General features: G+C 43.1%; 1 protein-coding gene across 1 annotated transcript in view; it reads right to left on the bottom strand.

The window, feature by feature from the left end:
• Positions 1-24,682, bottom strand: part of Nf1 (neurofibromin 1) — a 509,668-nt gene extending 484,986 nt beyond the window's left edge. The window contains exon 1 of the mRNA XM_080275751.1: positions 24,599-24,682. Coding sequence (XP_080131877.1) covers positions 24,599-24,682 — 84 coding nt within the window. The remainder of the gene's footprint in view (positions 1-24,598) is intronic.
• Positions 24,683-26,296: the final 1,614 nt, after the last annotated feature.

The raw sequence follows: 26,296 nt of genomic DNA, 5'->3' as shown, positions 1-26,296 counted from the left end.
ACTTTTTTAACTTTACAACTTTTCTATAACTAACTATAAGCAAGGGTAGCTTTATTTCACTCCGCACTGTCATTTCTGACTGGGGCAGAGGGGTTTGATTATAACAAGGGCTGGTGATGGTACTCTCAAAGCAGCCATGTGTGGTTAGTTGGAAGTGGCTTCAACTTGTGCAGTGTTTGAGATAAAGTGGGAGCATAAGAGATGTAGTGGTACCTGTATTTGAGGGTGACTGTGAGATAATGCTGATTTCACGTGAGCAGTGTGTCAGGAAGAGCAGGTAGAAATTGTCTAGCATGAAAGGAATGATCTTGCATGGGAGTTTATTGGGTCAGTGGAAGAGTTTTGTTATTTGGGGGACATGTTATGTGTTGGAGGTGGGGCTAGGGTAGGGAGTGGTTGGAGGAAGTTTACCCAGCTCAAGTGCATGATATTTTTTAGTCGAAAAATGTGCAATAACAGCAGAAGTCCACATTATCATCTTGTAGTGATAACAAAAACCACTATAACCAGGTGGGCGATGACCATGGAATCAATGTACTGCTCTGCAAGATACGCAGTGGTCAGAACCTTCAAAACTTCAGTGTTTTAAATAAAACAATTTCTTAAAACCAAACACTTTTCCTAACCATAACCAGCATATGAATTGGCAGATAATAACTTTACACCGTAATTTTTTAAATTTTTTTTACTCCATACATTCAGCATATAATCAGTGATTCAATGTCATTCTTAAACCATACTTTCCCACTCTTACTGAAAGAATACAGCCTCAGTTTTCTCACAACAGTCTTTGTAACTGAGGTAGTGGTCTTCTGAATATTGATTCCTTAAAATATGAGACCTTCCTCTTTACTATTTCTCTCTAATTCTATAATGGTTCACCATGTAGCCTACCTGTCGTTTTCCACATTGGTCTTGTTCAAAATCCGACCTACATAATGTGTGGGCCACTGGCATTTGTTGTAGCTGATTACTGTCAGCACATAGTCCCTTTAATTTAATCTAATTTCACTCTCCGTTGTCCGTGTTTTATCCTCTTTGTTACTGGTTTCACCTGAGTCTTCTTGGCTTTGGAGCTCAGAGAATATTACCAATACAAGCAATTCCTCATTTTACTCCACTGTTAATTCGGCAATTACTGGATTATCTTCAATATAACTCTCTGTACTCTCCATACCACGTCTACAAGCTCACAAATAGATAACACTTATCTGTCCCTGTTTTATCCTCTGTGTTACTGGTTTCACCCAAGTCTCCTTGGCTTTGGACCCCGGAGAATATTACCAATACAAGCAATTCCTCAGTTTACTCCACTGTTAATTCGGCAATTACTGGATTATCTTCAGTATAACTCTCTGTACTCTTTATAAGTCTGCAAGTTTACAAATACGTAACACTCATCAGCACTTAGCCTAATTTAGTTCCAACTGGCAGGAATATGTTATCTAAACTGACACAGTTATTACCCCACCAAGTACAGTACTGTGTGCCAATATTACCCAACACTGAAGAAAGATTAATACAGTAAATCTACATATAACCTGTTATCAGCTAAATGTTGATGGGGAAAAGCTACCCTATAAAATACACAGCATGCATGGGGTATACAGGTGTGATCCAAGTGGGCTGCCTGGATGCTACACTATCTATCTATCTATTGGCAGATGCCTCAATCCCGTTTGGGGTGGCCACAAACAAATAGCCTCCACGTCACCCTGTTCCCCGCCATTTCACGGCCCTGCTCCCAACTCACATCCCCCCTCTCTCATATACCTCTCCACCCCATCCCTCCATCTCATCCTCGGCCTCCCCCTCCCTCTTCCCCCCCTCCACCTCACTCACATACACTCTCTTCGTCAGTCTTTCACCCTCCATCCTCTCCACATGGCCAATCCACCTCAGTGTGTTCCTCATAACGCTTCCTATCACATCCACATCCACACCACAACGTTCCTTTATATCCTCATTCGTCAGCCTGTCTCTCCATGTGACTCCACAGGCTCCTCTTAAATAACTCATTTCCACTGCTCTCACTCTTGACTTGTGTCCTTCCAACAACGTCCAAGCTTCACTTCCATACGTTAGAGTTGGTATCACAATACTGTCATGTAGTAAGTTTTTCACTTCCATGCTCACTTCCCTGTTCCTTTTCACTGCTTTCAAGGAACCAGCAACCTTTCTTCCCTGCTGTACCTTTTCAAGCACTTCACCCTCCAAACCTCCATCTTTACTCATCACACTACCCAAGTACTTAAACGTACTTACATTTTCCAATTCCTCACCATCCAACCTCGCTATACATTCACTGACTTCACCTCTCTCAAAGACCATCACTTTACTCTTCCCTACATTCACCTTTAGATTCCATTTCTTACACACTCTCCCATCCTCATCCACCAAGCCTTGCAGCTCCCCTTCGTCTTCACTCAACAACACAGTATCATCTGCAAACAACAGTACAGAGAGTTTCCAAACACTCTCCTCTCTCACCAGGGCCACTCCAACATCCACTACCCTACCTTGTACCTCTTTTATTACCGTACCTCATCCATGTACAGACTGAACAACCATGAAGACATGACACATTCCTGTTTCAACCCAACCTTCAAAGAGAAAAATTCACTTAGTTCACCATCCACATGCACTGCAGCCTTAGCACCATCATACATACTCTTCACAGCATTCAACAACTTCCCATCTACTCCATATATTCTTGATACTTTCCAGAATCCTTGTCTATCTACCCTGTCATATGCTTTCTCCAAATCCATGAAAGCCGCATACAACTTCTTTCCCTTCTCTAGAAACTTTTCCACTCAAGATCTAAGAATGAATATCTAATCTACACAACCTCTTCCCTTCCTAAAGCCTCTCTGTTCTTCTCCAACTAATTCCTCTGTTCTTTCTCTAACTCTGTCAATAAGTATCCTACCATACACTTTTCCTATTATACTAAGAAGACAAATGCCCCTATGATTACCACACACTTCTTTTTCCCCTTTTCCTTTGCGCAAGGGAATAATTATACCTGACTTCCAATCCTCTGGGACTCTACCTTCCTCCCAAGCCAATCTGCACATCTTCCACATCCATTCTACTACTATCTCTCCCCCATGCTTCAACATTTCACCACACACTCCATCAATTCCTGGGGCTTTCCCCAATTTAACTTTCTTCATTGCTTCCACAACTTCTATCCTACTGATTTCTTCCTGTCTTCTCACCTCCCTCCTTCTCCCAGCCACTTACACTCGCATTACTTCCATCCTGTATGTTCAACAATTCCTGAAAGTGTTCTCTCCATGTGCTCACTTTTTCTTCCTTCTCCACTAGTCTCTATCTATCTATCTATTGCCAGACGCCTCAATCCCGTTTGGGGTGGCCACAAACAAATCGCCTCCAAGTCGCCCTGTCCCCCGCCATTTCACTGCCCTGCTCCCAACTCACACCCCCCTCTCTCATATACCTCTCCACCCCATCCCTCCATCTCATCCTCGGTCTCCCCCTCCCTCTCAACAACACAGTCACCCTGTTCTTCCTTCTCCACTAGTAATCTACCATTTTTATCTTTCACTCCCCTGATAACCTCACTTCCACCCTATCTTACTCTCTTCACCTCTTTCCAGAACATTTTTTTTACAGTGCCTACACTTTACACTGAAATTCCTTCCAAATTCCTCATCCACTCTCTTCTTACTCTCTCTTACTAATTTTTTCACCTCTCTTTCTTTCTACATATAACTCTCTCTTCCGCCTCTCAACTTCTTCCACGCTCCTATTTCTCATCCATTCATTGTATGCTTTCTTCTTTTGTGCCACAGCCTGTCTCACCTCTTCAGTCCACCACGCTGTTCCTTGCACCCCCCTCCGTCTTCTCTTCCTCCCACACACCACATCACATGCTGCACATATTTCTTCGGTAAATATCCTGCACACACCTTCCATGTCCCCCATCTGCTCCAATTCATATTTGCCCAATCGTTCCTCCACTTCTCTCTTATACTCTGCCTTTTTCTCATCCTCTTGCAACCTTGTAACCTTTGTGCTACACACAAACCGATTTCTCAGTACACTTTTCAGTCTTAGGAACATCTCTTGTATGGTACATATTTCTTTTCATAAATCAACAATATGCAATACAGTACCTCAAAACTGGTTTCAAATTAAACCTATCATCAGGAACACACGCAATATTAGGAAAAAAAAAAAACTCTTAGAAAGCATTTCATCATCCCCATAAAATGGCTGTCATTTTTCGGCGATTTCTGGATTTTTGCCTAAATCAATTCTTCATCACATGGCGCACCTATTGGTATAGCTGCCTTTGCCAGGTCAATTGTGTGAGTGGTCTAAAATGCGCCTCAAGTTTCTGCATAAGTCATTGAAAATTACGAAAATGAGACAGGTTTTTTCAATTTCCCAGAAAGTAGAAAAAATGACTTAGGCAGTTTCTTTATGAGGGTGATGATTTTTATTTTTTCAAAACAAAAAATGAGGGGAAAGGGAACAAATATTACCCCACCATAAGGTACGTTAATAACACCAAGAGCTGTATACGGTATTTAAAAATTTAACTCCAAAGAGAAGGCAACCTCCTAACTTTAATTTGACAAATCTGCATCCCATGTCATGAAGTGCTGTTACCAACAATATAGAGAGGTCAATCATATTCTTATCTTTGGCATAAGTTTCAGAAAATACAAAGCTGAAGAAAATTAAGGAATTGCATATCTCTGTAGTGACAATACTACATCACTGCTGCTTCCCTAACCCTTCAAAACAAAAGGTTTGGATTATGGGGGGTGAGTGTTATGTGTGGCAAGATGGCTCCAGGGGAGCCATGCCCACGATATCATTAACTTGGAGAGAGCGTGAGATAACTCTGAGGACAAGGGTATGGGGAGAGAAGGCATGGAAGAAGGGAAGGGTATACAGAGAAAGAGAGATGGTGGGAGGGAAGGGCAGGGAGAGGAACAGGGGAGAGAGGGAAAGGAAGCGAGAAGAAATGGGAGGGATGGAGAAATGAAACGGTACTGAAATGAAGAGGCACAAAACAATGTGGATGAAGGAGGAAGGGAAAGGGTGAAGGGAACTGATAGTGAAGAAAGGAAGGATATTAGTAAGGAAAGGAGGAAGGGGAAGGGATGGTGATTAGGATGACCATGATACTGAGGGAAAATAACAGTAAAGTAATAATGATACTAATAATGATAACAGCGATAATACTGAGAATGAAAACATAATGATGCTACGGTAACAGTGATGATAGTTATGATGTTAATCAATACAGTATGATGCTAATGATGATGTTAAGAATGATGACAGCAGTACCATGCTAATGTTATTACTTTGCCCACCAAACCGGGACTGGTAAAAGTCATGAGGTACATGTGTGCTATGAAACAAGACAGCACAGTTAGCTAATATTACTAATGATCTATCTATCTATTGCCAGACGCTCTAATCCCGTACAGGGTGGCCACGAACAAATAGCCTCCACGTCACCCTGTCCCCTGCCATTCCACTGTCCTGCTCCCAACTCACACCCCCCCCTCTCTCATACACCTCTCCTCTCCATCCATCCATCCATCTCATCCTCAGCCTTCCCCTCTCTCCACCTAACTCACATACACTCTCCTCGTCAATCTCTCACCCTCCATCTTCTCCACATGGCCAAACCACCTCAGTATGTTCCTCCTAACGCTTCCTATCATATCCACATCCACACCACAACGCTCCTTTATATCCTAATTTGCCAGCTTGTCTCTCCATGTGACTCCACAGGCTCCTCTTAAATAACTCATTTCCACTGCTCTCACTCTTGACTTGTGTCCTTCCAACAACGTCCAGGCTTCACTTCCATATGTTAGAGTTGGCATCACAATACTGTCAAGTAGTAACTGTTTCACTTCCATGCTCACTTCCCTGTTTCTTATCACTGCTTTCAAGGAACCAGCAACCTTTCTTCCTTGTTGTACCCTTTCAAGCACTTCACCCTCCAAACTTCCATCCTTACTCATCACACTCCCTAAGTACTTAAACGTAATCACACTTTCCATTTCATCACCATCCAATCTCAATGTACATTCACTGACTTCACCTCTCTCAAATACCATCACTTTACTCTTCCCTACATTCACCTTTAGATACCGTTTCTTACACACTCTCCCAAACTCATCCACCAAGGCTTGCAGTTCCCCTTCGTCTTCACTTAACAACACAGTATTATCTGCAAACAACAGTACAGGGAGTTTCCAAACACTACCCTCTCTCACTAGGGCCACTCCAACATCCACTGCCCCTCCTTGTATCTCTTTTATTATCCCATCCATGTGCAGATTATTATATTAAGGCTCTTGCTGGTACCATATCTTCAAATTGTATACAAGAGATTAGATATAGTTAAGCGTAATAAGATGGAAGAAGAGTATAAGACAGTATGGATCAATTGGGTCAAGGATTGTGTGGGTAAAGTTGAAAGTTGGAATACAAATGTGGGCGATTGTGTGTGTGTATGCGCCAACACAAGATCGTGCTAGCAGAGTGAGAGAAAGTTCTGGACAAATGTGGAAGTGTGCATGGAAAAGTTTGGAAGGAATGAGAGAGTGTTTTTGATCGGTGATATGAATGGTAAAGTAGGGAATGAGAAGGTGGATGGAATAGTTGGTGAGTGGGGTGTGCCTGCTGAGATAGATGAGAATGGCAGTGCATTAGTGGACATTTGTGCTGGAAGGGGGTTGGTGATAGCCAATACCCTCTTCAGGCATAAAATGATCCACAGGTATACATGGCGAATGATGAGAAGGGTGGGTGGTGAACTGAAGGAAAGGAAGGCAATGACTGATTATGTGTGTGTGGATGAAAGGATGCAAAGATGTGTAATGGATGCAAGAGCTTATAGAGGTTGGGGAAGTGGACTTTCTGACCACTACTTGGTGGTGGCCAGAATTAGGATCCAAGTAAGATGGAGGAATAGAAGAAGGGAAAGACGAGAGGAAGGAGTAGTTGCAAGGAAAGTGGAAAGGTTACAAGAGGATGAGAAAAAGGCAGAGTATAAGAGAGAAGTGGAGGAACGATTGGGCAAATATGAATTGGAGCAGATGGGGGACGTGGAAGGTGTGTGCAGGATATTTACCGAAGAAATATGAGCAGCATGTCATGTGGTGTGGGGGAGGAAGAGAAGACGGAGGGGGGTGCAAGGAACAGCGTGGTGGACTGAAGAGGTGAGACAGGCTGTGGCACAAAAGAAGAAAGCATACAATGAATGGATGAGAAATAGGAGCATGGAAGAAGTTGAGAGGCGGAAGAGAGAGTTACCGTATATGTAGAAAGAAAGAGAGAGGTGAAAAGATTAGTAAGGGAGGGTAAGAAGAGAGTGGATGAGGAATTTGGAAGGAATTTCAGTGTAAAGTGGAGGGACTGTAAAAAAATGTTCTGGAAAGAGGTGAAGAGAGTAAGACAGGGTGGAAGTGAGGTTATCAGGGGAGTGAAAGATAAAAATGGTAGATTACTAGTGGAGAAGGGAGAAAAAGTGAGCACATGGAGAGAACACTTTAAGGAATTGTTGAACATACAGGATGGAAGTAATGCAAGTATAAGTGGCTGGGGAATGGCTGGGAGAAGGAGGGAGGTGAGAAGACAGGAAGAAATCAGTAGGATAGAAGTTGTGGAAGCAATGAAGAAAGTTAAATTGGGGAAAGCCCCAGGAATTGATGGAGTGTGTGGTGAAATGTTGATGCATGGGGGAGAGATAGTAGTAGAATGGATGTGGAAGATGTGCAGATTGGCCTGGGAGGAAGGTAGAGTCCCAGAGGAATGGAAGTCAGGTATAATTATTCCCTTGTACAAAGGAAAAGGGGAAAAAGAAGTGTGTGGTAATCATAGGGGCATTTGTCTTCTTAGTATAATAGGAAAAGTGTATGGTAGGATACTTATTGACAGAGTTAGTGAAAGAACAGAGGAATTAGTTGGAGAAGAACAGGGAGGCTTTAGGAAGGGAAGAGGTTGTGTAGTTCAGATATTCATTCTTAGATCTTGAGTGGAAAAGTTTCTAGAGAAGAGAAAGAAGTTGTATGCGGCTTTCATCGATTTGGAGAAAGCATATGACAGGGTGGATAGAAGGATTGTGGAAAGTATTAAGAATACATGGAGTAGATGGGAAGTTGTTGAATGCTGTGAAGAGTATGTATGATGGTGCTAAGGCTGCAGTGCGTGTGGATGGTGAACTAAGTGAATTTTTCTCTTTGAAGGTTGGGTTGAAACAGAAATGTGTCTTGTCTCCATGGTTGTTCAATCTGTACATGGATGGGGTAATAAAAGAGGTACAAGGTACAGTAGTGGATGTTGGAGTGGCCCTGGTGAGAGAGGAGAGTGTTTGGAAACTCCCTGTACTGTTGTTTGCAGATGATACTGTGTTGTTGAGTGAAGACGAAGGGGAGCTGCAACGCTTGGTGGATGAGTTTGGGAGAGTGTGTAAGAAACGGAACCTAAAGGTGAATGTAGGGAAGAGTAAAGTGATGGTCTTTGAGAGAGGTGAAGTCAGTGAATGTACAGCGAGGTTGAATGGTGAGGAATTGGAAAATGTGAGTACGTTTAAGCACTTGGGTAGTGTGATGAGTAAGGATGGAGGTTTGGAGGGTGAAGTGCTTGAAAGGGTACAGCAGGGAAAAAAGGTTGCTGGTTTTTTGAAAGCAGTGATAAGAAACAGGGAAGTGAGCATGGAAGTGAAGAGTTACTACATGACAGTATTGTGATACCAACTCTAACGTATGGAAGTGAAGCTTGGACGTTGTTTGAAGGACATAAGTCAAGAGTGAGAGCAGTGGAAATGAGTTATTTAAGAGGAGCCTGTGGAGTCACATGGAGAGACAGGCTGACGAATGAGGATATAAAGGAGCGTTGTGGTGTGGATGTGGATGTGATAGGAAGTGTTATGAGGAACACACTGAGGTGGTTTGGCCATGTGGAGAGGATGGAGGGTGAGAGACTGACGAAGAGAGTGTATGTGAGTGAGGTGGAGGGGGGAAGAGGAAGAGGGAGGCCGAGGATGAGGTGGAGGGATGGGGTGGAGAGGTATATGAGAGACGGGGGTGTGAGTTGGGAGCAGGGCAGTGAAATGGCGGGGGACAGGGTGACGTGGAGGCGATTTGTTTGTGGCCACCACAAACGGGATTGAGGCGTCTGGCAATAGATAGATAGGTAGATAGTAATAATACTAACTGGTGGTAGGTGGTAGCAACCATCATCCACTCACTTGATGTACCGTAGTGCTGCCTACTTCTTATTTTACCTTCATCACTTTTTCTGTGTCTGCCCTCTCTCTTCCCATTTCTCCCATCTTTCCTGTCACTTTTTATTACTCCTCATTCCTTTTCAGGTGGCTTTACATTGAGTGACAAGCCAAATGGTTTCCTGTAAACCAGGAAATCATTGACACCGCTGGGTGGTAACCATATAACCAACCCATATGTATACCCAAACAATAATATTGATTTGGACACTGCTAGCACCATGCCCACCAAAATAAGTAAGGCAAGGTGTAAATGCAGACACCAATAATAATAATGATGGCAATAATAATATGATGAATACTAACCATTCCAATGAAGATGATTATGCCAGTGCTGTACCCCTCAAAACAAGTAAGTGTTGTGAAGTGTGTGTGCAAGTGTGATGTGCAATAAGAACATCAACAACACACAGGATGCCTACAATAACACCAGCTGGGGGGCACCGGGGGACAAATGAGGGGGTAGGGATGGAGGGACAGGGGAGGAAGAAGGGAACCAAGGAGAGTGGGAGGTGGTGGAGAGGGGAATACATGAGAGGGAGATTGTGAAGGGAGAAAATGGGGAGCAGGAAGACTGGGAGGAAGTAAAGAGGAAAGATAAGGGAGGAAGACTGGGTGGTAGTAGAAAGGGTGTGGGAGCAGGGGGGAGAGGGGGGGTTAATGGGATAAGAAGATACGGTGAGAGGACTGGGCTACAGAAGGGAAAAAGGGACACTGGGGAGAACAAGGGGGATAATGGAAGGAGCAAGGGGGAAGGGAGAGAGAGAGAGAGATGGGAGACTTGGAAGGAGGAATAAAGAAAGAAGAGAGATGGAGGTAAAGAAGATGAGATGGGAGATGGCAGTAAGAAGGGGGAAGAGGAAAATGGGGGAGACACAGGTGTGTGTGGAGGGAGATAGAGACAAAAGGGGAGGAAAGAGATGGTGAGAAATGAAGAAGTGGGTGAGGAGGGAGGTGGGGAAGGGGAATGGGTGACTGTTGGGAGCAAAGGTGAGAGGGAGAGGTGATGAAAGGGGAGAGGAGATATGGGAGGGAGCAAGGGTATGAAGTGGAAGGATGAGGTGGAGATAAGAAAAGGAAAGGGGAAGAAGAAGAAGAAGAAGACAAAGGAGGAGGAGGAGGAGGAGGAGGAGGAGGAGGAGGAGGTGGTGGTTTGGCAAAACAGGAAAGAGAGATGGAGGGAAGGCTGAGGAGGAAATGGAATAATGACTGGTTGGGAAGGATGATTATAAATGAATGACGCTAATGGAAAGGAGTGAAAGAGAAAAAAAATAGTGTGTGTGTGATAAGGAATGGAGTGAAAGGAGGAACAGAGGGCTAAAAGGATGGCTGAGGGCTAGAGGGGTACAAAAATGATGAGGAATGGGAGTGCAGTGTAGGGAAGGAAGATGGGAGGGGAAGGGTGGGGGGTGGATAAAGGGAAGGGGGTGGATAAAGGGAAGGGGATGTGAGAGATGGGGGTGGAGGATGTGAGAGATGGCAGTGAGGGATGTGTGAGATGGAGATGCCGTATAGCAGAGAGGAAGGGAGGGAGAAGGAGAAACATCGATGAAACAGAGAGTAAGAAGGTAAAGGAATGGAGACAGGAGGAGAATTGAGAAGGAAGGGGAGGAGAATTGGGAAGGAAGAGGAGGAGAGACAAGAAGAAGGGGATAAGTGAAGGAAGGCAAAAGGTGACAGGATGAGAAGGGAGGGAGAGAGTGAAAGAAACTGGAAGGAGTGAGTGATGAGTGGAAATATTCAGAAAAGAATGGGAGAGGGAGAAGTCAGAAACAGAATGAGAAGAGAGGGTGTGACAGACACTGAAAGTGCATTGGTCACATGGAAAACAAAGTAAAAAAATAAAAGAGGGACTGTTTCCTTTTACCATGTGAACATGGGGTGGAGATGTCAACTAGAGACCAGTATGGTACCATACCTACAACTATCTGGCCTATTAGGATATGCAAAAATATATACTAAAATAAAATAAAATAAAATAAAATAAAACAGAGAGAGAGAAAGAGAGAGAGAGTTCCAATTTTTATCCCCGCATATTAAGAGTTCTGTGAGGTCGGTAACTCTCCTATGGTTGCATCTTCTCTAGTATTGTAAGCAAGTTAATACTGTTCACAATAAGGCTGCTGGGCAAGTATTCTGCACGGTTTGCTACAAAGCTGCTGGTCTAACAGCACCAAAGTTCAAATCGTGGTGTGGGCAGCTGGTGCCACTCAATTCAGGTGTCCATCCACCCTCTACAGGCTTGTAAGTAAATGGGGCACCTTGGGAAACACACAGAGAGGGAATTATGGTAACCTGGCTGATGCAGTGACCTTATATCCCAGGATAATAGGTGAATCACACATACAGGATCAAAGCCTAAGTTGAAGAGATAAGTACTGTACCATGCCCATGTGAATCATGGCATCCGCCTCCACCTTTAATGCTAATATGTTTGCGAGTCATACAAACCCAAGTGTTACTGCCGCCACCATTAACCCTCGCATGGTTGGAATAATTAGTGCCAGTATTTCATCCCCTTAGTCATAGGTGAGGGCGCTTACCATCCACTCACTAGATGTAGTGCTGCTCTCGGGTGACTGCTCTTTCCTCTTCCTTCCTTCCTCTAGTCTTTCTTTCCTTCATTCTTTCCTCTTCCTTCTGTCTATGGGTGAATCTACAACGAGTGACAAGCACAATGGTCTCCTGTTCACCAGGAAACCATTTACTACTTTGGGTGATAACCATATAACCAAATTATGGTGGCTGGTGGTTTAGTGGGTAATTAAGACACTCCAATCAGATTGAGCCTGGGCTGGTTTATATCCAAGGGATGGTTGGGGTTTATTGTTCAGGTAATGCTACTCAGGGATGAGTGAGGCTGGTCACGCTCATCTTAAATGTCAGGACCAACTTGCATAGCCCCAAGTTCGTCTGCTTCTCATGGGACAACACAGGACTGGATGATGAATGAATGAATCATTCCCTCTGCTGCCAGATGACTTTATTCAGCTCAGTGAGCCATAGGAGCCTGACTGACAAAAGTGGTAGCACTGACACAAACCTACACTACCGTACCGTAAGGAAAGAAGTGGTGGCAATTCCAACCCGTCCCATTTCTGTTACGGTACCTTTCAATGGTACTCCTGCCCTTAAATACCCATACAGTACTATAGTTCATCTAATGGTAAACAGTTTTAACCAGTAATGAATTGCAGTATTCCTCTCAAGAAAAAGATTAACCCCTTCACTACAATGATGCATTCTACATTTTGCTCAGGCCACCATCAACCAATTCATCAAAAACGAAAGTTTGCCTAATACAGTATTTCAATGTACACTTGATACTTAGGGTATGCTCATCCCTTTCATCTCCATGTATCATATCAAAGAAAATCATCTATGGGCAATAAAACATACCAAGCCTCTCAGGCTAGTGTTGGCCAGCAAATCAAGAGTAAGGTGTAATATTGCACAAACATTTATTTCCACAACAGCTACAATCTACCTCCATTCCTGCACCACAATGTAAAATGTACCATATGAATGAATGCCTACAATCTTATCTCTTATCAGACCCTGCCCAGAAGACTAATGAATGAACCAGTACCACCTATCTCATTTCCGCCACCAAGGAGATAACAAGAGCTGGCACAACGCTTGTTCCCACACCAACTCACAATCATGGCAGATAACAAGTGATAAAGGTAAGTAGAGGTGGAGGGAGGGGGAGGAACAATCTAAGGAGAGAGGGTTGTTAAAAAAAAAAAATCTTTACTTAACATGAAGACATTAAATACTGGTACTATATATCTTTTTTATCCCTATGCAAACAGTCTCAGGATTTCAAAATATTAATAACAGTTACTTACTACCATTATGTCCTTTAACTAATACTATATATCTTTTTTATCCCTATGCAAACAGTCTCAGGATTTCAAAATATTAATAACAGTTATTTACTACCATTATGTCCTTATACTAATACATCTTTTTTATCCCTATGCAAACAGTCTCAGGATTTCAAAATATTAATAACAGCTATTTACTACCATTATGTCCTTATACTAATACTATACATCTTTTTTTTATCCCTATGCAAACAGTCTCAGGATTTCAAAATATTAATAACAGCTATTTACTACCATTATGTCCTTATACTAATTCACAGGTGGAAGGTGGTGGCAACCATCATCCACTTGCTTGATGTAGTGTTGCCCATTTCTTCCACCCACTTGCTCATTTTATCTGTCTGCCTTCCTTTCTTCTTACTTCCCCCTTTCTTTCCTGCCACTTTGTATTACCTGTTCTATTTTTTTCTACTTCAGGTGGCTCTACACTGAGTGACAAGTCTAAAGATTTCCTGTAAACAAGGAAACTATTTCCAATGTTTGGTGGTAACCATATAACCAAATTACAATGTGTATTGGTTCCTACTATGGTGCCCCTGTTAACTGCGTGGGAGGGACACAAATACGGCATCCCTCCAGGAACCACACTTCCACACTTTTCTCTGTGCCATGGCACTGTCAGTCACAAGGATACAGAGTTTCACTGCACAGGATGTCTCTGCAGGGGCAATGGCTTACCTATGGTTGATGAGTCTGCTTGGTCAGACAGACCAGCTGACCAACAACAACAACAGAGAGGACAAACTATCAATATACACGTACTTTGTCACTGGTAAAATCAAGGGGATACGTAGACAGTAATTTTTTCCCATAAGTTGGCTGACAGCCCAAAGATACTGTACAAAAGAATATAAAGAATAGGCCTATTGCAACTATGTTGCATGACAATACTGTATTTTATAGCTACTACTGACCACATACAGCACAGTTAACACTGCCAATATTAATTTGTCTTTCTCTGATCCTTAAAATGTGTAATTTCTGGATACAAGTACTATACCTGCAAAATATATATATATTATACAGTACAAGACACAAGCATATCTAAATTACTACTAATAGCAGTACCTACATATGCCAAGTTGCATCCTCACAATGGGACTGTGTACTATGATTGTGACCAGTCCAATTTGTCATAAAAGTGCAACCCTTCCATCCACAACACAACTCCGTCCCTCATACTCTTCTAACTTGTCTATCCAACTGGTTTCTGGCCTACCTCTTCCTCCATCCACCCACCTTCGTCTCATACACCTCTCTGGTCAATATCTCTTTCCAATCACTCCAAGCAATCAAACAAACCAAATCTGCATTTTACTTAAAAATTACAGTACCGTATACAACAGTATACAGTATATATACGACACACTGATGTAGTCAGCTATAATTTCTCTGGCTCTCTAAATCTTTTGCAAGGACAAAGGTCATAATCCAAGGACTGAAATATGTGATGCTGGGATACCAGGAAGCTAGAAGAGGAGCTTTAGTTTATGCATTACTATTTATTTATTTTTTTTCTTTGAGGACTTCAAGCTTCATACATCAGACCTGAAATTATCTCATTCAATTAATCTACCCTACTATATTATTCTAAGTAATAAAATATAGTACTGCACAAGCTTTAAAATCTAAATACACTTCAAATTAATCCATTAGTTCATATCATTTCACTTATCTATCCTTCATTAAAATGTCCTAATACAACCATCGCTATCCTTACCCCACCTATCTCGACTAAACTCCAGCTACCCACTTCAACATATAAAGTACTACCCTAACTTTACCAATCTAATCCTAGCACAATCTTCACAAACCCAAGCCCATCTAACTTAACCTCATTATTTTAACCTTGCTAAACCTAACCTCACCAAATCTAAACCTAATCTACCTAATACTGTAACATAAACAGTAACTAAATGACCAGTAATAAACAATGCATTTTTTTTTATTTTTTATGCATCCAACTCAAAACACCAGCTAGAAAGTGTTCAGAGGTCAGGTAGTTTACTTTCATCACCAAGTTGAAGTCTCACAGCACTTACACACAACCTGGCATTATGACCATCCATACAGTATTGTGCCATGCTAGAGTTATCACGTTTCGATGTGTCTTCTGGCATTCCTGGGGGTGTTTTATGACAAGTCAGTGAAACCATAATGGGCTGTGAACGGACGGCCAGTACCGAATCAGAATCCACAAACAGTTCCACTTGATATCCCAAGTTTATCAAAACAGTACAGTTAGTACAGAACTAAAAAACTGGATGCCAGTAACACTAATTCTAATTTGTTTCCACATTATTCTGTTTTCCACGAAGTATTTGAATGACTAAATCAAGGCTGGAAAAAAGTTACTTCTAAAACATTCATCATCATCATCATCCAGACCTCCTTTCCCACCCTAGGGTGGGGTGAGGAGTAGCAGTGCCCAGACAGCCAAAGTTTGCCCTAATCAATGGGCCATGTTTCCACTCACTCATCATTCGAGCCCATCTGATAACCCAAAAGGTACACATACAGTAGCTTCATATATACCTATCCGATAGTCAATATGAACGCTGTCATGTTACAATGGGGTGCCAGATCCCTGGTCATGCATTTCTCTGCACAAAATTCATCCAGCCAGCTCGATCTCTTGTCAGTCCCTTATCCTCACCAACTTCCATACCTCTCTTCATCACACACTCATCCACAATATCTCTCTACCTACTTCTTGGCCTACTCTGCCTCCTCCCGCCTTCAAATTTGCTCAGATATACCTTTTTCACCACTCTATTGCCATCTGTTCTCTCCACGTGACCATACCATCTCAGTACACTCTCCTCGATTCTGGTGTCCACAGACTTCCTCACTCCGGATCTTTCATGAATCACATTATTCCGTATCCCATCCACTCTCTGTACTCCACATACATTCCTCAACAGTCCCATCTCCACTGCTCTTACCCTTGACTTTTCATTTTCATCCCACACCATTGTCTCACATCCGTATGTTATAGTTGGCAGCGACTTTCCTTCCTTGTGTCAATCTACTTTCCACTTCTTTTGCATATTTTCCTTTCTTTTCTATCAATACCCATGTATCTGAACTCCCTTACCAATTCCAGTCTTTCTCCATTCACTGTAACATCACACTGGGAGTCACCTTCTCTCTCAATAACCATCACTTTACAGTACTCTTTTCTACATAGGCTATACTCTCAAGGCCTGACACTCACATACATCTACAAAACTCTGCACTAGTCTACCAAACTCTTGTCCAGCATTTGCTAGTACTGCATCATCAGCATACATCAGATTTGAGATATTCTATCCATCACCTACACCATCCCTCTCTCCATTACTTGCGATCCACACACCATATATATTGAACCACCATGGGGACATCACACAACCTTGCTGCACGCCCACACTGATAGCAAACCATTCACTTAGATGCCCATTTACCCTTACACATGCCTCACTACCATTTTAAAAACTCTTGCACCTAGCAACTTACCATCTACACTGTACCTATGCAAAACCTTCCACAATCCTTCTCTGTCTACTTTGTCGTATGCTTTTTCTATCTATCTATCTATCTATTGCCAGATGCCTCAATCCTGTTTGGGGTGGCCACAAACAAATCGCCTCCAAGTCGCCCTGTCCCCCACCATTTCACTCCCCTGCTCCCAACTCACACCCCCCTCTCTCATATACCTCTCCACCCCATCTCTCCATCTCATCCTCGGCCTCCCCCTCCCTCTTTCCCCCTCCACCTCACTCACATACACTCTCTTCGTCAGTCTTTGACCCTCCATCCTCTCCACATGGCCAAACCACCTCAGTGTGTTCCTCATAACGCTTCCTATCACATCCACATCAACACCACAACGCTCCTTTATATCCTCATTCGTCAGCCTGTCTCTCCATGTGACTCCATAGGCTCCTCTTAAATAACTCATTTCCACTGCTCTCACTCTTGACTTGTGTCCTTCCAACAAAGTCCAAGCTTCACTTCCATACGTTAGAGTTGGTATCACAATACTGTCATGTAGTAACTTTTTCACTTCCATGCTCACTTCCCTGTTTCTTATCACTGCTTTCAAAGAACCAGCAACCTTTCTTCCCTGCTGTACCCTTTCAAGCACTTCACCCTCCAAACCTCCATCCTTACTCATCACACTACCCAAGTACTTAAACGTACTCACATTTTCCAATTCCTCACCATCCAACCTCGCTGTACATTCACTGACTTTTCCAGATCCATAAATGCCATACACACTGTATAGTCCTTCTCACAAGCCTTCTCCACTCTGTCTTACTGCAAATATTTGAGCCACATATCCTCTGCCACTCCTAAAGCTACCCTGTTCATCACTCACTTGGCCTTCTAATATCTCTCTTACTTTCTCTATAATAGCTACCATATATAATTCTTCCATATATCTTCCCTACAACACTCAACAGACTTATGCCATGATAATTCTTGCACTCACTTTGCTCACCCTTATTTCTGTACAGGAGTACAACTGCAGCCTTTTTCCACTCTACTGCTGCAGTTTCACTCATCCATGCCTTCTTACATATACCGGTAAACATGCTTTGAAGTACAATATGGGATGCTAACTGACAGTATGAACATTGGCAATAATTGTTAAGTATATGCAGTATGAAGGCAGACAGAGAAATTAAACAAAAATCCATGAACTCTTACAATATGATGATGCCCTTCATTACCGGTATTTTATTCCTGCTCCCATCAGACACTCAGCTTTACAGGGGATCTCTTCTAAAGAGATTAAGGATAAAATGACAACACTTAACAGTAGTCAATACGTGTGACAATTACAACTTCCAACAGCTCCTCAAAACTCTACCAGTTCATTCACACACTTTTGGATTCAAAGTTCAATGGGGTTAGTTAAAGTCAAGTACCAGTACCAGCAATATTATTGCCGTACCGGAAAACGATTATTTCTCATATCTCCACTGATTTGTATCTTTCAACACTACCATGTACAGTACCAGTTTTGAAACTGCATCACATAGGCTACAGTTCTATTAACACAGAAATCCTAAATAGAACAAACTAATTGGAATGACCATGTGACATCAAATACAGGCGTACCCCGCTATACAATACCCAGCCACAGCGATGTAAAAAAAAAATTAACACCCTTCCCTGCCTACTGATGGCCAGTCCCCGGTTATCCGATGGGTTGTTTTGAACTGAACACGCTTGGCATTTGCCCGTACCCCGCAGGACGGCTGACACTGTTTATATGCACAGAACCAATTGAGCATCAAAGCATTGGTGCATCATCTCTGTCTTGTAGCACGGGGTCCCGCTCTCCACACCGTCCTCGTTGTGTCTACGACCAAGTGAAGACCTCCCTAGCGCTTGTCTGTGCTACATTGTGTTACCTCACCTCATCTTGCATTGCAACGTACATATTGTTATTCATTGTACCTGTGGTAGTGCAATGCTTGTGATCAGTGAACTGTATTTAACAATATTTTTTAGTGATTTTCAGTGTTTTTTTTTTTTGGCATAGATAAAAAAAATTATGTCTGGCAAAGGTCCTACATGTGATGGTGCTTGTGGTGATAGCAGTGCCTAGTGTGGTTCCATGTGCCCCTCTGAAGGTCCTAGTGATGATGGGAAGGCTAATCGGCAATGTAAAAATTTATCAATGGAAGTGAAGCTGGATATTTTAAAGCGTCAAGATAGGAGCCAGGGCGCGTGTGTTATTGACTCTGCTCTCCTCCTCCCACAGTCGATGGTGTTCACCATCCTGAAGAACGGTGATGCCATCAAGGCTGCTGCAAGTAAAATGGCCACCCTGACAGCAGCCTGCCTCACTAGGACCCAGGAACCAGCGATGGAAGAGATGGAGAGGATGCTTAGGACCTGGGTAGAGGACCAGAACCAGAGGAAGGAGACCCTTGGCATGTCTATCATATACACCTAGGCTCTCTGTGGGGAAGGGTGAAAGCAAAGCATGGCTTGGAGGAAACGGATGCATTCAAAGCCTGCCATTGCTGGTTTGACAACTTTAAGAAGTGCACAGGCCTCCATCACCTTAGTATGCCTGGGGAGGCGGTGGGTGCTGACCAGGAAGCCGCAGCGGCATTCCCGGCTATGCTTATGGCAAAATTGAGGAGGGAGGCTACAATGCAAAGCAAGTGTTGAACTTCGACGAGACAAGCCTCTTTTGGAATAGGATGTCTTCCAAGACATTCCTTGCAATAGTGGAAAAGTCTGTGTTGGGGTTCAAGGCTGCCAAGGACCAACTCACACTTGTCCTGGGGGGGCAATGCAGCGGGCAACTTGAAACTTAAGCTGCTCCTTGTCTACCACTCAGAGAATCCGAGGACATTGGCTGACTATGTCAAGGAGGACTTAGGATTGATCTGGAGGTCGAACGGGAAGGCCTGGCTCACCACTTCCATCTGTTCGTCTTACTTTCACTCCTACCTCTCAACTGCCCAGTGTAAGTATGCCTCCAAGAACAACCTGGCCAACCGGTTTCTCTTGGTAGTAGACAATGCTCCAAGTTATCCACCTGCAATGAATGATTGGGCCAGGAACACTGAGGTGGTGTTTCTCCCCCCAACACCACATCACTGCTGCAACCAATGGACCAGGGTGTAACCACAACTTTCAAGGCCTACTACCTCCACTGTACAATGCAGCAACTGGTCAGGGCATACAATGAAGACAACCGGGCATCTGTGAAGTCGTTCTGGAGAGGTTACAATATCAGGAACACCATCAAGAACATCACAGGTGCCTGGCAGGAGATAATGCAGACAACAACGAACAATGCATGGTGCAAGCTGTGGACCTAGTGCGTGCACTCATTCAGAGGTTTCCCGAGGAGGTGCATGTCCAGGATGTGGAGCGGGTGCGGCAGGATATCATCAAGCTCTCACGAGGCTGGCTTCCATGACGATGTGGAGGACGTTGAAGAGGTGTTTGAAAGCCACAAAGAGGAGCTGGGTAACAAGGTGCTAATGAACATGGAGATTCAACGTGCCTATCAGGTGTCTGAGGATGAAGCCATGTGAGAGTTGCCAGTGCTGGACCTTAAGACCCTGAAGGAGATGGTCTCCCATGTTGACCAAGACATCACCATCATGCAGGATAAGGACCCTTTCCTAGGGAGGAGCAGAGATGCTGTGCAGCACATTGAGGAGGGGATGTGGATACACAGGGAGCTGCTCGATAAGAGGAAGGTAGCCAGGCAGACTACCATCACCACCTTCTTCAAGCATGTCCCTTCCTTCATGTTGACCTTGTCAGATGGTCCCAGGCTATCCACCAGATGGGCATCTCCGCAGCCCTCCACCAGCCGAGGAAGATGTGCTGTGCCCCTGGCAACAGACGTCCCATCAAGCAGGTCCATGCCTCCATCCTCCGTGTGTCCTCCCTCTCCACCTTCTTGCTCTCCCAGTCTCTCACCACCTGGCTCTCCTCTGCCTTGCTCTCCCTCCAGATCATGTCAGCCATTGCCTCAGTCTCCTGCAACCTCCACACCACATCAACCATCACCTCAGTCTCCTGCTACCTCTACACCACATAAGCCATCACATCGGACTCCCACAAACCACACCATGTAAGCCATCACATCAGTCTCCTGCCTCCACACTGCCTTGCCAGCCTTCCCCTCCATGCTCTCCCTTGCCTGATGGAGATGGGTTTAGGGGGTTTGAGGAGGATGAGTGAATGCCCAGGGACACCAGATGTCCCTGGCCTCAGGGAAGGATACCATGGCCAGGATGACGACCAGGATTGGACAAGGAACTGAGCAAGCATTGAGAGTTGTTTCCTGATTATGAAAATTTTTGTTTTCCAAAATTCCATTATAAATTATAAACTGTTTCTGGACTTAGATTAATGTGTTTTAGTCACAGGTGAGGAGAGCACAGTCTGTTTTTGGTACCGTACAGTTTACTGTTTGATTTTCCCACTTATTTTTGATGATTTTCGGATTTTATTTTGGGGTTTAGGTGAGTTATAAAGTGCCTTAAGGCTTGGTTTACCTTGTTTCAAAGCTAATGGGGAGTTTAGGTGAGCCACAAACTTTCATGGGGGCTCATTTGGGTGGGTTTTGGACTTAGTTGGGGTGAGATACCAAGGCTCTCCAATGCATCCCTTTGCAGCCTACTTTTAGGCTCTCCAATGCACCCCTTGGTAGCCTACTTTTAGGCTCTCCAACACATCCCTTGGCAACCTACTTTTAGGCTCTCCAACGCATCCCTTGCCAGCCTACTTTTAGGCTCTCCAATGCATCCCTAGGCAGCCTACTTTTTATGTTATAACATCCCCAAATAATGATACCCAGGCTCAACGATGGGTTTTCCCAAACACATCCCGTCCATATAACAAGGACAGCCTGTACAATGTTTGGGAGATTTGTTTCGTACCTATTTTAGTTTATTAAGTACATTACAGTACTGTGCAACTCTGTACTGTATTACATACCATACTGTATTGTAGCTATATTATACTACATATCAATGAAAAGTTTAAAATCAATAACTTACAGCCGAATATGATACTGTACTGGTGAACCAAGTGTAATCGGCCTGCACAAGCCGACTGGGTGCAAGCATACTTTATAGTATGCGACACTGGTTCAACCACAGCATTCCTTGTGTCCGCTAGTGCAATATGTGGCCTGAAGAACGTTTCCAAAGTTTATTACCCTGGCGGGGCGCAAACCCTCGTTCTTCAGTGTACAAAAACGCACTTTACCACTGTACCACAGACTACACACACATCCAATGCCACTCCAACACAACAATTACACTTACAAGCACTTCTCACCCTACATACAATCTCTACTAGACAGCCTAAGCCACTTGGTAGAGATACATTGGCTGTATCATCCCCACTTCGGTCGGGATAGGCCGGTCCTGCAGTGGACACACAAACAGCTGATGAGATGAGATGATACTGGTAATAAACAGTAGCTAAACTTTCACCTTGCCATTACACTGGATCCTAAAAAGTTAATGTACCGTAGATTTTTCCTCTGTGTGTGTGTGTGTTTACCTATTTGTAGTATACAAGAATTGAGCTAAGCTCGTGTTGTCCTGTCTCCATATCTACATTTATCTAGTCTAGTTTTAAACACATGAATGCTTTTCGCCTGCACCACCTCTTTGTCTAAATTATTCCTAATACCTACCGGTATGCTTCTATTCTGGAAACTGAATCTTTTAAGATCATTAAGATATCTACTTTTCCTCAACTTTAAGTCATGACCTCTTGTTCTTCCATCATCCAACACAAAAAGATCCTCTCTATCCACCCTTTCAAGTTCTCTTACATATCTAAACATTGTGATCAAATCACCTCTTTCCCTTCTCTCACACAGCACTGGTAAGCTTCAGTTTTTCCAATCTCTCCTCATAGGTCAGTTCCCTTAAGCATGGTATCATCCAAGCTGCCATTCGATGAACCCTCTCCAGTTTATCAATATGTATCTTCAAATGAGGTCACCATACCACAGTTGCATACTCTAGTCTTGGTCTTATTATGGTCACTATCAACTCCCTCAGCAATTCCTCATCCATATAATTAAAAGCCACTCTCATGTTGGTCAGTAATCTATAAATGTGTGTGTGTGTGTGTGTGTGTTTCAAACAAATCTGAGTTTGGAATCTTAATGCAAATCAGTAGTTCCCAATTTTTAAATCCCCACAATCCTACCCCAGAAAGTAGCACTTTGACAATAATTTCCAGGGTAATAATCAGTAAATACTTTACATGTAAAAAAAAAAAAAATAATAATAACCAAATAGGGCCTATATAAAATTAACCTAATATAACCTATGAACGGTATGTGAAGTCGATGTTTACAGTTACATTCAGTACATTGATGCCATCTGGAGACTGAAAATGTAAATAACCCCCCACCAGAAAAAAAATTAAAGAGCACCCCCATGGCTCATTTATAATTTCCAAGAGAACACGTAGGATTGGATGATGAATGAAATGAATGAACACTGAAGTGTGCAATGAATTACTTCAATACTCTTTCCTCATGAGTTTGATGTGAAGGGTATATATGTAAAAATAATGCCTCATACTTTAACTTACCAGCAGTTACAATACAATACAAAGATTACAGTACACAACAGAAACAAATGTTCAAATATTGCTCCACTTTATGAAAAGTTAAATGCAACATGGAATGGAAAGAAGTCAACTAATAATAAAAAATAAAAAAAACTACAGATATACCAAGGTAAATAACTGGTAAAATACTATAGAGGCATTAAGCTATGCCTGATTGACAAAGAAAATTGGGGGATGAATGAATAACAGACATACAAAGGGACAGAGTGAGGAAAAGACAGTGAGGGGAAATAGAAGAAAAGGGGAACAAGATGAAAATAGAAAGGAATGAAGGGAAGAACACAGGAATAATGGAAAACCGAGTGACAGTGAAGAAAATATATGAGTGCAAAAAACTGAAAAAGGCAATTACAAACTACTGTAGAAAATTCATTAAGAAACAAAGAAAACAATATGAAGACTGAGGTATGAGATTTGGTGCATTAAACAGGTATGAGGAGATGCATAATCTTTTATATAAAACAAAGAGCCGTTGTCAAGAAAATAGCACAGCAAGCAGGGGGATGGCACATCAGCAAGAATATAAAAAGAGGGGAGACAACTGGGGTTACAGACAACCCACACAAACAGAAAGGAGCCACAAAGAGAATGGCAAAATTTCAGTCAAGCTGTCAAGCACAGAGAGGAAGTGACAGGAAGTAGAGTTCACAACAAATAAGCTCAAAATAACATCCACTCATGTTATCTTTTATACTTCAATGGAGTAGATATAGTAAGGACAACTAAATGCGATTAAGGGGGCCTGGGACATTTTATGGGGGACCTGTGGGTGGGATAGTATTGGTGTAACAGGAAGTGTGTGTGTGTAAGGTAGAGAGAGAGTTACGAGCATTCTAGGGATTCTGCTGTGTCCCAGGAGTTATCTACTCATCTATGAAGGTTCTGGGAATACCCTGATTAACGTATGTGGACTGTCACCTCCCCATGTCAACGTACAGAGCCTAAAACAGCACATCAAGATAGTGTTTATAGTAAAGATGAGTGAGGGAGACGTCTAAACACCCCATGGCCCCCTCGCCTACAACACACGCGCATTCCTATTTCTCTCATTTCCCCTTAATCCTACCCACTTAGATCCAATAATGCCCTAAGCGTAGCAGTAGGCTCTACGGCGACGGTATTTGAGAAAGAAATAACCCTGAGAAAAAGGCACAGCGTTCATTCATACACTCTACAGTCCCGATCAATAGCCCCCCCCTCCCCCCGAGCCCATTCATCGTATCAAAACAAAACAAAACCCCTTCATAGCAGCCACTATTTAACCTCACAGCCATTTTGCCTCCATTACCTGTTCTTCGAATCTTATCATGAGTGCCGACACCCATTCCACCGGTTTTTGAGTTGCCATGGTGGAGAAATTTGAGTAGAACATAGAGAGGGTGGGCCACACACTCACTCGTACACCGCCATATTGAACCACTGGCGATCCGACGTCACTTACGGGGGGGCGGGGCTTAGTAAGGTCGCGGGAAGTTCGAGTCTCTTAACTGTAAAACACTTGATAGACTTATCTCTGTTATCAAAATAGTGTTATTAATTTCTCTCCTTCCACACCTCTCACTCAGTTTTCTCCTTTGTCAAATTATGTGACTTATCTCAGTTTTCTCTTGTCATATATGTGACTTATCTGCAAACATTATTCTCGATGTAGGTCCTGACATACGAATTAATTCCTTTCCTTTCGCACCTCTCACTCAGTTTTCTATCTGCCTATCTATCTATCTGTCTATAGCCAGACGCCATAATCTCATAAAAGGTGCCCGTTTGACTTTTTGAGATAGTAATTTTACGGAGAGGGGTACTATAACCCTCCCCCAACCCACTGGTTGACACGCATGGAACACGTACGGGTTGGTTGGTTATGTGGTTACCACCCACAGTTGTAGATGGTTTCCAGACCAGCATATTGGTAATTTACCAGATGACTTACAGGAAATCATTAGGCTTGTCACTCAATGTAAAGCCACCTGGAAAGGAAAGAAGAGCAATAAAAATGACAAGAGAGATGGGAGAAATAGGAAAAGAGGAGGGCAGACACAGAAAAGGAATAAGGGTGAAAGAAGCAGGCAGCAATACATCAAGTGAGAGGATGATGGTCAATACCACCTACTACTCAGTCTTGTCATCTGTCAAATATGTGACCTGTCTATATACATCACCCTCTGTGTAGTTACTGACGTACGAACCATAACACAGAAGCTCCATTTTAACATGTAAGAAAACGAAGCAGCCTAGAGACTAATAAAATATACTTGTAGTCAAGCAGCTTGTAACTGACTCTGCGCAAGACTTTCAGACAAATGTAATTCAGTTGTTTCTTTATGGGACGTTGAATATACTTGCTGATAATAAACATAACACAGATCAAGCCAGCTGGGCAACAAAATTAACAACGGAAATCCAATGAACGAACTTTGGGCACTGCGACACTGCATGTTAAAGGTGTTTGTACGCAATAATATATATATATTTTTTTTTACAACGATATTGATGCAGAGGAAATAAGGGCTGAATGAATCAGAAATGCTGTGAGATCCCCTTCTAGCTAGTATAAGCTAGGCTATATTCAAGATTGCAAAATGGATGAGGAAGTGAAGTACAGTGTAGCAAAGCAGAATAACATTAGACACAATACAGTGAGTGATCTAGGCGTATAATTCCACAGTTCATTCAAGGTGGGCGCGTGGAAAAAACGCCACACACACACACACACACACACACACACACACACACACACACACACCGCTCGCTGGTGCAGTGGTAACGTTCCAGCTTGCCAACTGGTGGACGGGAGTTCGCGCCTCGCTCAGGCTGCGAAAAGTTTCACTGACGAAGTGGGTGGTTACTGTCCCCCTTGAGCAAGGGGACGGGTGCGTGTGTGAAGGTCACAGCCTTGCCCTTAGATCGGACTATATGAGCTCTCAGCTCCCTTCCGGGAGGGTAAAAGCTGACCATCACGACCATCAAGTGATCCTGACCGACCCGG

Source organism: Coenobita brevimanus, chromosome 62 (assembly GCF_032717465.1).
Source record: "Coenobita brevimanus isolate Jiangsu-jjx chromosome 62, ASM3271746v2, whole genome shotgun sequence".
NCBI lineage: Eukaryota > Metazoa > Arthropoda > Malacostraca > Decapoda > Coenobitidae > Coenobita > Coenobita brevimanus.
Note: the sequence above shows the minus strand (reverse complement) of the source record. Positions and strands in the feature narration are given on the sequence as shown.